General features: G+C 42.1%; 1 protein-coding gene across 4 annotated transcripts in view; it reads right to left on the bottom strand.

Moving 5' to 3' along the window:
• The window catches only part of nbas (NBAS subunit of NRZ tethering complex), a 377,838-nt gene that overhangs the window by 65,672 nt on the left and 299,138 nt on the right, over positions 1-13,028 (bottom strand). For 2 of the 4 annotated variants that reach the window (XM_061929010.2, XM_061929011.2), the window contains exons 48-50: positions 11,543-11,614; positions 6,641-6,730; positions 6,382-6,565 (exon numbers count right to left, since the gene is read on the bottom strand). In XM_061929010.2, the coding sequence (XP_061784994.2) occupies positions 6,382-6,565; positions 6,641-6,730; positions 11,543-11,614 (346 nt within the window). The remainder of the gene's footprint in view (positions 1-6,381; positions 6,566-6,640; positions 6,731-11,542; positions 11,615-13,028) is intronic. The other 2 variants (XM_061929012.2, XM_061929013.2) reach the window with 1 other exon arrangement.

The raw sequence follows: 13,028 nt of genomic DNA, 5'->3' as shown, positions 1-13,028 counted from the left end.
TGGATGTTGTGTTGTCCACGCAACATCGCGTGGACATCGAGGGCGGTACCTCTGGATTGGCAGACCGGGGTGGTGGTTCCTCTCTTTAAGAAGGGGAACCGGAGGGTGTGTTCCAACTATCGTGGGATCACACTCCTCAGCCTTCCCGGTAAGGTCTATTCAGGTGTACTGGAGAGGACCTCGGATTCAGGAGGAACAGTGTGGTTTTCGTCCTGGTCGTGGAACTGTGGCCAGCTCTATACTCTCGGCAAGGTCCTTGAGGGTGCATGGGAGTTTGCCCAACCAGTCTACATGTGCTTTGTGGACTTGGAGAAGGCATTCGACCGTGTACCCCGGGAAGTCCTGTGGGGAGTGCTCAGAGAGTATGGGGTAACGGACTGTCTTATTGTGGCAACTTGCTCCCTGTATAATCAGTGTCAGAGCTTGGTCCGCATTGCCGGCAGTAAGTCGGACCCGTTTCCAGTGAGGGTTGGACTCCGCCAAGGCTGCCCTTTGTCACCGATTCTGTTCATAACTTTTATGGACAGAATTTCTAGGCGCAGTCAGGGCGTTGAGGGTATCTGGTTTGGTGGCTGCAGGATTAGGTCTCTGCTTTTTGCAGATGATGTGGTCCTGATGGCTTCATCTGGCCAAGATCTTCAGCTCTCACTGAATCGGTTCGCAGCCGAGTGTGAAGCGACTGGGATGGGAATCAGCACCTCCAAGTCCGAGTCCATGGTTCTCGCCTGGAAAAGGGTGGAGTGCCATCTCCGGGTTGGGGAGAAGATCTTGCCCCAAGTGGAGGAGTTCAATGAAGAAGGAGCTGAGCCGGAAGGCAAAGCTCTCGATTTACCGGTCGATCTACGTTCCCTTCCTCACCTATGGTCATGAGCTTTGGGTCATGACCGAAAGAACAAGATCCCGGGTACAAGTGGCCGAAATGAGTTTCCTCCGCCGGGTGGCGGGGCTCTCCCTTAGAGATAAGGTGAGAAGCTCTGTCATCCGGGGGGAGCTCAAAGTAAAGCCACTGCTCCTCCACATCGAGAGGAGCCAGATGAGGTGGTTTGGGCATCTGGTCAGGATGCCACCCGATCGCCTCCCTAGGGAGGTGTTTCAGGCACGTCCAACCGGTAGGAGGCCACGGGGAAGACCCAGGGCACGTTGGGAAGACTATCTCTCCCGGCTGGCCTGGGAACACCTCGGGATCCCCCGGGAGGAGCTGGACGAAGTGGCTGGGGAGAGGGAAGTCTGGGCTTCCCTGCTTAGGCTGCTGCCCCCGCGACCCGACCTCGGATAAGCGGAAGAAGATGAATGGATGGATGGATGAATTAATATCACCTACTATTAAAAAGTGTTGTTGGTGAAGACAGAGATGACGGAGGAAACACCTTCATACTTGACGACTTCTTTCTTAAACTCAATAGTTTTTTTTCTTCCTTAAAGTACTGGCACTAACAACATTCTTTGGTGCCATGTTGGCTTATTTTGCAGTCGTACTTCATAAAAAAAAGCAAAAAGGCTGCGTCACCGACCGGTGATGTTCTTTGTTTGGGCATTTGGTTCCACAAAATGATACAAACGGATAACCGGTAGTTTGTTACGTGCAGTGTTCGGGCATACAAAAACCAGGACAAAGTTTACATAAAAAAAACCAGAATCATATGAAAAACTGGGCTTATGAAAACCGAGGTACCACAGTATTATCTAATTAATGTAGTATTATCATACATTCTTTACTGATTTTTTACCAAACAATGTTTAACTCTTGTTTATGTACTGGATAAGCCAGCTGTAAACTCTTAAAATTTTACGGTACTTTGCCATTAAATTTCACTCAAGTTTTGTTGTCACATTATATAAGCATTTTAAAACTTTAAAAAAATCTAATCTAAATGTTCTTTAAAGGTTCTTAAGCCAGTATCCAAATAAATACTGATGACTGACCATGTGCATATATTTTAAATAAAATATGTCCATTATGAAATATTTGTTTAATAAAATGTGGGTATCCATTTAAACCTAGATCAGATAAAACTTGGGAAGGAAGCAAACTTTTCTGATTTAATTCATTATTTTTTTTCCATTCAATTGCACCTCAGAATTTATTAAAAGTCAAAATGTACAAAATTGTAAGAATCAATAGGAATAATATTGTAGAATAAATAAAACACATGCATGCAATTAAAAGTAAATGCATTTTGTTGGAGGTACAGTATTTATGCAAGTATAAGCGTGCATAAATGCGTGCACATGTTTATGGATGTGCATGAGTGTGTGTCACATGCCACAAAAAAGTAAGTAAATTGTTGTGAAAGGCCAAGACATACAGGGAGACATGCACATGCACAAATGAAGCGCTTCCTTCTTGACAGAGGTGACATTTGAGCAGCCAGCTGGTATGACTAATCATTCATGATGAAGTCACAAAATCTATGTGTGCTCCCCACAATTCCCTCCTCCCACATCATGTCTTCGCTACCAAAATGTCAGCCTTTCAATATGGCCGCCATCCTCTGTTGTCATTTGCGGTAAGGCTTTAAAGCACTAAATGGCGCCTCGTTAAGTCAAAGGGTTTCCATAACATCTTTGTTTAACAGCTGTTATCAATCACTGTTTCCTTACTATTTATTTGCAACTATTGTGCCCTTCTGTTGTGATGCATCATAAACAGAAAGTGGTGACCTTTCCACTGACTCGCACTAAATGACTGACTGAACAAACATCACCTTTGTAACATTTGCCTGCTCAAAAATAAAGTTGCACGATCTAATATTTAATGTTGTTTGTATCTCTTGAATCCAGCAAAGTTAGGTACACATAATAATAATTGCATAATTGCTAAAACAATTCTAGGCTCACAGTAAACAAAGCAATACAGAATGAGTGGTAGGAAAAATGAATAGAGCGAGGTTTCCAGGGCTGGCAAAATTAGCACGCTGATAACTCACAAGACCAGTTGATATGTGCATATTTCTCTCCAAGAGTAATAATCAATTAGTTTGTGTTGATATCCTGACCATAACATTAAGAAAAATGTGTTTGAATATGTTTTGCTTCCATGTCTTAAAAACAATTAAATGAAAACCAATTGATTAAATTCATCTTTTAAAACTTGGCGACAAAAAACTCTAACTATATATTTAAGGGACTTTAAAAGACAGCATAAAAAGTTTCCCTATCTTCCGGAATGAGTCATGCTCTCATGACACGGTCTTTTCAAAAGAAAATTTAAAAAAAGATGAATTAACTGATCCTTTTGGATGTTCACTTTCTCCATAGTGTACATGTGCGAGCGCCACATCAGAGCCAGCCAAATGTCCGCAGAGCGGCCAATTAGTTAAAGTGAACGGCACACATGCACACACACACACACAAACATGTCTACCATGCCTGACAAAGGCTGTGTATCGTATTTTTCGGAGTATAAGTCGCTCCGGAGTATAAGTCGCACCGGCCGAAAATGTATAATAAAGAAGGAAAAAAACATATATATGGGGAAATTTATTTGATAAAACCCAACACCAAGAATAGACATTTGAAAGGCAATTTAAAATAAATAAAGAATAGTGAACAACAGGCTGAATAAGTGTACGTTATATGACGCATAAATAACCAACTGAGAACATGCCTGGTATGTTAACGTAACATATTATGGTAAGAGTCATTCAAATAACTATAACATATAGAACATGCTATACGTTTACCAAACAATCTGTCACTCCTAATCGCTAAATCCCATGAAATCTTATACGTCTAGTCTCTTACATGAATGAGCTAAATAATATTATTTGATATTTTATGGTAATGTGTTAATAATTTCACACATAAGTCGCTCCAGAGTATAAGTCGCACCCCCGGCCAAACTATGAAAAAAAATGCGACTTATAGTCCAAAAAATACGGTGCATACATTTACACTTTAACTAAGAAGCTCAGGCCAATAATTGGTCAATCATGCAATGAAACCAGCTATTCAATCCTCGAACACGGATATCTTATGCTATTGTCATGTGTTTACACCAAGCGGTACAGTTCAGTTAACGATGCTATGCTTTACAACAGACTGCACTGCGTCGAGCACCACCCATTTAGGTACTGTAATAAATAAATAAATGATAATTGGGTTATACTTGTATAGCGCTTTTCTACCTTCAAGGTACTCAAAGCGCTTTGAAAGTATTTCCACATTCACCCATTCACACACACATTCACACACTGATGGCGGGAGCTGCCATGCAAGGCGCTAACCAGCAGCCATCAGGAGCAAGGGGTGAAGTGTCTTGCCCAAGGACACAACGGACGTGACTAGGATGATAGAAGGTGGGGATTGAACCCCAGTAACCAGCAACCCTCCGATTGCTGGCACGGCCACTCTACCAACTTCGCCACGCCGTCCCACCGAGGTTTGGTACCCCACCGCAGGAAACATAAAATGAAACCACAACAAACTACATTTTAACCTACAAAAAGTTTAACCTAATCCATTTTGTGATGCTGTTTGATTTTAATGTTTCATATACAATAATCTTAAAGTGAATTAATCTATTCTAGGGTGAAACTGTGGCCACCATAAATGCTTCCTTAACTGTAGAGGCAGTATTTCAAGTGACTTTATTAACTGTGTAAAAAAGGTGTTCAGCATCATAAAAGTAAGGTAAACAACGACTATAAACAAGAAGGCATGTGCAGAGAGATACTGTCCCAAACAATGATTTTAAAGTGCATGAGAAACTAGAAAGCAAAACATAGCTGGTTTTGACCACACTGTCATTTGTTAACAAATATATCGGCCACTGCAGCACAAAAGAAGCAATGTTGTAATCGCGGTGAGGGGAAAACTGCTCAGCCAGCATTATTACTGCTTCTAAATTGATTGTAAGCAAGGAGATTGCCTACAGCCATAGCTACCCATATGCAAAAGCATGCAGCATTTAAAGGGGAACTGCACTTTTTGGGGAATTTTTCCTATTATTCACAATCCTTACGTAAGACAAAAACTTTTTTTTTTTTAATGCAAATAAATTTAAATAAATGCGATCAAAAGTCCGCTTACAATGGAGCCTATGGGAGCAGCTCTATTCTGCCCATAAAGCCCTAACAAGACCATCCAAACACCTCCATTAAGGTTTTATATACATGATGTAAGCACATATGTAATGTAATAACAGGCATATTTATAATAACATATAATATTTATGTACTTGGCTCATTTTAGGAATAAGCGGCACATTAATTTAAAAAACGCATCACGCCGTATGCTTTTTTTTTCAAATACATCACAGATTAAAACTCACTGCAGACTTCATTAGAGCCAACAAACATAATAAAACATCGTTTACTGTCTGCTGTCATTAAGATGCCGACTGATAGAATCTTGTTATATTCCGGTTTAGATGAAGAATGACTCATAACACTCGCGAAGAAAAGGGGGGTGGAACTAAGCGTGTTTTCGTGTCGTTTTTCACCATTTCTAGGTCAAAATTGGCTGTCCAAGCGTACCAACTGGTCGGATTACATCCTCATCCTTCCACTATCTAGGTGAGAGGCATGATTTAGGATCTACAATCTTCCACAAGCAGAAAAGCGAGAAAGCAGCAGACCAATTGATCATGTCAACATAGTAACACAAGCTTGTGATCACGTCACCACTATAAATAGTTTGTGTGCGTTAGCGCTTATAATAACAATATCAGTAATTAATATTCAAGTCACAAAATGTAATTGAGAATTGTTGCCGCTTTTTGGATGGTTATTTATTAGGTTTTATAAGCGGAATGGAGGACCTACTATTGGCTCCGCTGTAAGCTGACTTTTATTTACATTTATTTACGAGTTAGAATGCATCAAAAAAATACATCCGTCATCGTGTCTTTCAGAATGATTGTGAACAATAGGCAAAATTCCCACAAAAGTGCAGTTCCCCTTTAAGGTATGTAATATCCATCCATCCATTTTCTACCGCTTATTCCCTTTTGGGGTCACGGGGGGCGCTGGAGCCTATCTCAGCTACAATCGGGCGGAAGGCGGGGTACACCCTGGACAAGTCGCCACCTCATCGCAGGGCCAACACAGATAGACAACATTCACACTCACATTCACACACTAGGGCCAATTTAGTGTTGCCAATCAACCTATCCCCAGGTGCATGTCTTTGGAGGTGGGAGGAAGCCGGAGTACCCGGAGGGAACCCACGCAGTCACGGGGAGGACATGCAAACTCCACACAGAAAGATCCCGAGCCCGGGATTGAACCCAGGACTACTCAGGACCTTCGTATTGTGAGGCAGATGCACTAACCTTTCTTCCACCGTGCTGCCCGGTATGTAATATATTCAATGTTATGTATCGAATGACCCTACAGGTTCCATTTCTTAGTCTATGGTTATCATCACACAATCGCGTACCTGTCTGTCTTTCAGCACAGCCTCCGTCCTGTAGAGCAGCAGAAGGCGGACGTCGCTGTCTCGCAGGCTGAAGTTACTCTCCAGGATCTGTAGCACAGCGATGCGAGGACGCACAGGTAGAGACAGCTCGCCGCAGAACGGACGCAACCAGGCCAGCAGGTCGTCTGATGTCACCGTATTGTCACTGAGGAGGTGTGTGTGAGACAGCATGCAGACGTTGATGCAACTCTAAAAAAGATCGACATGAATTAACTCCTACCCTTTCTGCACACTGTGGTGCACCGCCGTCACGATGGCCTCCAGCACCCCGAGGGCTTCTGTGTGATTCGTAAGGCCGTCGGAGTCGCCGCTGTATTACAAAACACCCGCACACACACATAGAGAAAAGACAAAAGAAAATCACCACAATCATCTTACATAACACCTAATTAAGATAAGAGTTTCAAATTAACACAATGTCAAGGGACAACTGCTGAGGGGGAGACAATCAAAGGCTCTATTTTCAGGGACAGCCTTATTTAAAAATAAGGGGAAAAAAACTACAAAAAAATTGTCTTGAAGCAATTAGATGTGTAGAATTATATTCTACTGCAAAGGAGTATTACGGCCGCAGTGAAAAGAGAAAAAAAATTACAAGAAAAAAACATCAACATTAAAGTCATATTTTCAGAAGACAAAAACTTTCAATATTAAGAGAATAAAGTCATAATTTATGTAAAAAAAAAAACCTGCAATATTATAATGCCATGTTTTTATGAGAAATAAAAAAGTCCAGTATTATAGGAACAAAGCTAGTATTATATTTTGTATTTATTTTTCTCTCCAACGTATAGTATTAAGGCAGCATCAGTGTGTGTTCTGTATATGTTGCAAATAGGACTGCGATTTTTCACAATAGAAACTGAGGAAAAAAAGGTGATTTCTCCTGACTCAAGTGCACATTGCTGCAGGCACCCAAACATGAATGCACAAGCTCACACTGTTGATGCAGCACTTCCTCACTGCGAACAGAGGACTTTTGTCTTTACCACGCACAGAGACACACGGCATGGCAGATGAGTTGTGACACACACATAAAATGGCCATTAGTGCTTCATTCATAGATGCCAACGTTGAGGGCGGCCTGCCCACAAAAACACCCAAAAAGGCAGCAGTGAATGCTTAAAAGGATACTTAGAAGAATACAATTGAAGCGATGGAAGACAAGAAGCTGAATGGACCGAGATGCATTGAGTTTAATCAACCGTGTGCATGCGTGCGTGTGTGTGTGCGTGCGTGCGTGTGTGTGTGCGTGATCATGAGGGAACATCTTAACAAATGCATGAGTACACAGTGCACTTGGCGTCTATCTGCAGCTTGCATCATTGAGCAGGTAAGAAGCAGGAAATGAGGCACACAGTCATCAAGGCGATTGGCTGACGTTCATCAACACAATCAGATGCTACCGTTGACATTTATTCTCCTTTTAGGACCTAATTTATTCCTATGTTCACTCTTTAACAACTCCTTTTAAGCTTTCATTTAAACCAGTAAATCATTTCCAAAAAACATTTTCAATACGATTTCTGAATACTTCCAATAATTATAATCATATTCATTATAATTTAAATGCAATAACTATATTAAAAATGGTAATGTTGCCAATGAAAATGGGTTTTCATATATAACACGTTAAATTTGACTAAACTAAATTTGTGTCAAATTATGGGGTCTTTAAAAATTGTATTTGAATTCTGCAAGCAAATAATTTAACAGTAAATAATCTCGATTAAACAAAATTTTTAATTGCGATTAAAACTTGGGTAAAACTCTGACGGTCACTTAAAGGGACCACATCAACTTACTCACTCTTAACTGCATAGATGAATGTCAGAAATGGTAAATAGTTTATACTTATATAGCGCTTTTCTACCGTCGAGTTACTCAAAGTGCTTTTACACTGATGGCGGGAGCTGCCAGGCAAGACCCTAACCACGACCCATCAGGAGCAAAGGTGAAGTGTCTTGATCAAAGACAAAATGGACGTGACTGGGATGTCGGAAGCCGGGGATGGAACCAGGAACCCTCAGGTTGCTGGCACGGCCGGTCTACCAACCGAGCCACGTCGTGGTAATCAAGAACAACATAGTTATGTGCACAATAGAACAATGGCAGTGAATAATGATGACAAAGTCAGTAAACAGGTGTGGTGAATTATGTCACTAAAGCAACCGTTACACACATGCCCCCAGAATTCATCATCACAAAAAAAAAAAAACAGTCAACAGACAGGGGCACAGACGGTCTGACCAGACCGCGTGTCCTGGACTGGTACAGGCGCTGGGTGGTCCGCAGGGTGTACCGGCAGGGCATCTGTACCGTCCAAGGTCCCCGAGGCCCGCGGAGAAAGGCGCGAAATCTTGTAATGGAGCCAGGGCAAAGCAAGGGGGCGACCCAGGCGCGGCGGTATGGCCATGGGAACCAGCTGACTAAAGTACAAGTGGGCCAATTTAAACCGGTCCACGGTGACCCGTTCAGACCCATCACCAACCAAAAATAAATGCTTGTCCCCGCCGTCGTGTGGTGGAGTTTCACTCCCAAGCTCATCGCCACAGCAGCCCAGAGCTCAGAAGTGGACTGGGAGCCCCGGTCGGATGAGATGTTTGATGGGGTACCGAAACGGGCAAACCACGTCCCCATAAACGTGCGCGCCACCTCTGCTGAGGTAGCTGACCTTAGAGGTACTGCCTTCAGCCAGCGGGTTGTCCTGTCAACCATTGTGAGGAGGTATTTGCTGCTGCGCGAAGGTGGTAGAGGCCCAACTAGGTCCACGTTGACATGGTCAAAACGGCGTTCCGGAACAGTAAACGGTCCTTCGAGCGCTGGCATGCTACGCAGGTGGCAAACCAGCCCCAAACGTGCTTTTTCAGTCTGCGCCAGACGAATTTTGCAGCTATCAGCCGTTGGGAAGGGTCGTGGATCGAGTTGAACACCCGCCGCCTCCAAATGGCGGGCTATACGGGCCGAGCCCGACCAGTAGCGATGTCCCAAAAGAGCGTAACGCCCGTGTCCTCAAATGGAACTTCAGACAACTGTAGCCATGTGGCTGAAGCCTCCAGAGCTCGGATGTCTGGGTCGTTGGTTTGGTCAGCTGCCATCTTTGCAAATGGAGCCCAGCGTGGACAGCGCCAATGACGGCTCGGGAGAGGCAGTCAGCAACAACATTGCTCCTACCAACAAGATGCTGGATGTCCGTCGTGAACTCAGAGACGTAGGAAAAGTCTCTCTGTTGCCGAGCCAACCACGGTTCGGCAGTCTTTGCCATCGCATAAGTGAGGAGTTTGTGGTCCACAAAAGCTGTGAAACGCCTTCCTTTAAGCAGCGAATGAAAATGACATATGGCCAGATAGAGGCCGAGAAGGTCACGGTCAAACGTGCTGTATTTCCGCTCGCAGGGTTGCAACTGCCTGCTAAAGAAAGCCAAGGGTTTCCAGGTGCCATCCACATGCACTGCATCAACGGCATAGTCTGAAGCATCCGTGGTGATTGCAATCAGAGCATCAGGAAATGGGTGCGCCAGCAGGATAGCGTCAGCGAGAACAGACTTGACCTCCAGGAAAGCACTTAGCCACGCGTCGGACCAGACCACCATGTACTTGGGAGCAGCCCCTTTAAGAGCATCATACAGCGGCCAAAGGAGGTCAGCTGCCCAGGGATTGAAGCGATGGTAAAAATTTACCATGCCAAGGAACTCCTGTAGCGCCTTGACCGTGAGCGGGCAGGGGAATTTTGCAATGGCATCAACTTTTGCTGGAAGGGGAACTGCCCCGCACTGTGTGTGACTCGATATGCAAGGAAGTCAATTGCTAACAACACGAACTAGCACTTAGCCGGTTAACAATGGGCCTGTGTTGGCTCAGGTGCTGAGAAAGGGTCCTGAGGTGGGTCACATGCTCAGCCTGAGAGGTGCTCGCTACCATGATGTCATCCAAGTAGACAAACAAAAACGGCAAGTCATGTAAGACAGAGTTCATCAGCAGCTAGAAAGTCTGTGCGCGGCGCTTTAAAGGTCAAAAGGAATCAACAAAAATTCGAACAGGCCAAATGGGGGGATGACTGCTGTCTTAGGGGATATCCGAGGGGTGGACCGGCACCTGATGATAACCCTGGAACCACTGAAATACAGGACTCTCTGAAAAATTGTGGTGTGGCTGTTTCAAGATACACAATAAGGAGGCACTTGAAAAAAAACGAGCTGCATAGTCGAGTCGCCAGAAGAAAGCCATTTCTGCGCAAATGTCACAGTGTCCCGCTTACCGTATTTTCCGGACTATAAGTAGCAGTTTTTTTCATAGTTTGGCCGGGGGTGCGACTTATACTCAGCAGCGACTTATGTGTGAAATTATTACCACATTACCATAAAATATCAAATAATATTATTTAGCTCATTCACGTAAGAAACTAGACGTAAAAGATTTCATCGGATTTAGCTATCAGGAGTGACAGATTGTTTGGTATATGTATAGCATGTTCTATATGTTATAGTTATTTGAATGACTCTTACCATAATATGTAACGTTAACATGCCAGGCACGTTCTCAGTTGGTTATTTATGCGTCATATAACGTACACTTATTCAGCCTGTTGTTCACTGTTCTTTATTTATTTTAAATTGCCTTTCAAATGTCTATTCTTGGTGTTGGGTTTTATCAAATCTTATACTCCAGTGCGACTTATATGTTTTTTCCTTCTTTATTACGCATTTTTGGCCGGTGCGACTTATACTCCGGAGCGACTTATACTCCAAAAAATACGGTACATTACGCCAAACAGCACAGAGACAAGCCTCAAAACTTCCGGGACAAAGTAATTTGGAGTGATGGCTTTCTTCCGGCGACTTGACCACGCAGCTCATTTTTCTTTAAGTGCCTCCTTATAGTGCATCTTGAAACAGCCACTCCACAATTTTTCAGAGAGTCCTGTATTTAAATTTAAGTTATTTGTGGATTTTTCTTTGCATCTCGAACAATTTTCCTGTCAAAGTTGTGGCTGGAATCTTTGCTTGTCTACCTGAATCCCTCATTTTCTATTTCTTAATCAGCGTTTGAACAGTGCTGATTGGCATTCTCAATTCCTTGGATATCTTTTTATACCCCTTTCCTGTATTATGCAGTTCAATTACCTTTTCTCGCAGATCCTTTGACAATTATTTTGCCTTCCCCATGACTCAGAATCCAGAAACATCTGTGCAGCACTGGATGAAAGATGCAATGGTCTGTCAGAAGCCCAGAAACTCACTGACCTTTTATACACACACATTACTTACAAACAAACATGGCACAGTTGAGGATTGGAACCTTGATTAGCCATTCAAACCTGTTTGTGTTAACTTTTGTGCATGTTATCAGGTCAAAGTCACTGGGCTATGTAAACTTTTGATCAGGGTCATTTGCGTACTTTCTTTTGTCATTTTGATTTAAAAAGAGTAAACACAGTTATTTGCCAATAAATAGCTTCACACAACCATTAAGCATGAGTGGAAGAAAGGTTTTTGTGTTATAATCTCTGAGGAATGGCCAAGAAATCATAAAGTCTCCCAGGGTATGTAAACTTATGAGCACAACTGCATACATACACATATATATATATATATATATATACATACACATATATATATATATATATATATATATATATATATATATATATATATATATACATACACACATATATATATATATATATATATATATATATATATATATATATATACATACACATATATATATATATATATATATACATATATATATATATATATATATATATACACACACATACACATATATATATATATATATATATATATATATATAAATATATATATACATACATATATACACATACATACATATATATACTATACACATACATACATATATACACATATATATAATATATACATATACATACATACATATATACATACATACATATAATATATATACATACACACATACAGTGGGGCAAAAAAGTATTTAGTCAGCCACCGATTGTGCAAGTTCTCCCACTTAAAATGATGACAGAGGTCTGTAATTTTCATCATAGGTACACTTCAACTGTGAGAGACAGATTGTGAAAAAAAATCCAGGAATTCACATTGTAGGAATTTTAAAGAATTTATTTGTAAATTATGGTGGAAAATAAGTATTTGGTCACTTCAAACAAGGAAGATCTCTGGCTCTCACAGACCTGTAACTTCTTCTTTAAGAAGCTCTTCTGTCCTCCACTCGTTACCTGTCTTAATGGCACCTGTTTGAACTCGTTATCTGTATAAAAGACACCTGTCCACAGCCTCAAACAGTCAGACTCCAAACTCCACTATGGCCAAGACCAAAGAGCTGTCGAAGGACACCAGGAAAATAATTGTAGACCTTCACCAGACTGTGAAGAGTGAATCTACAATAGGCAAGCAGCTTGGTGTGAAAAAATCAACTGTGGGAGCAATTATCAGAAAATGGAAGACATACAAGACCACTGATAATCTCCCTCGATCTGGGGCTCCACGCAAGATCTCATCCCGTGGGGTCAAAATGATCATGAGAACGGTGAGCAAAAATCCCAGAACCACACGGGGGGACCTGGTGAATGACCTGCAGAGAGCTGGG

This window comes from Nerophis lumbriciformis, linkage group LG34, assembly GCF_033978685.3.
Source record: "Nerophis lumbriciformis linkage group LG34, RoL_Nlum_v2.1, whole genome shotgun sequence".
In the NCBI taxonomy this organism is placed as follows: Eukaryota; Metazoa; Chordata; class Actinopteri; order Syngnathiformes; family Syngnathidae; genus Nerophis; species Nerophis lumbriciformis.
Note: the sequence above shows the minus strand (reverse complement) of the source record. Positions and strands in the feature narration are given on the sequence as shown.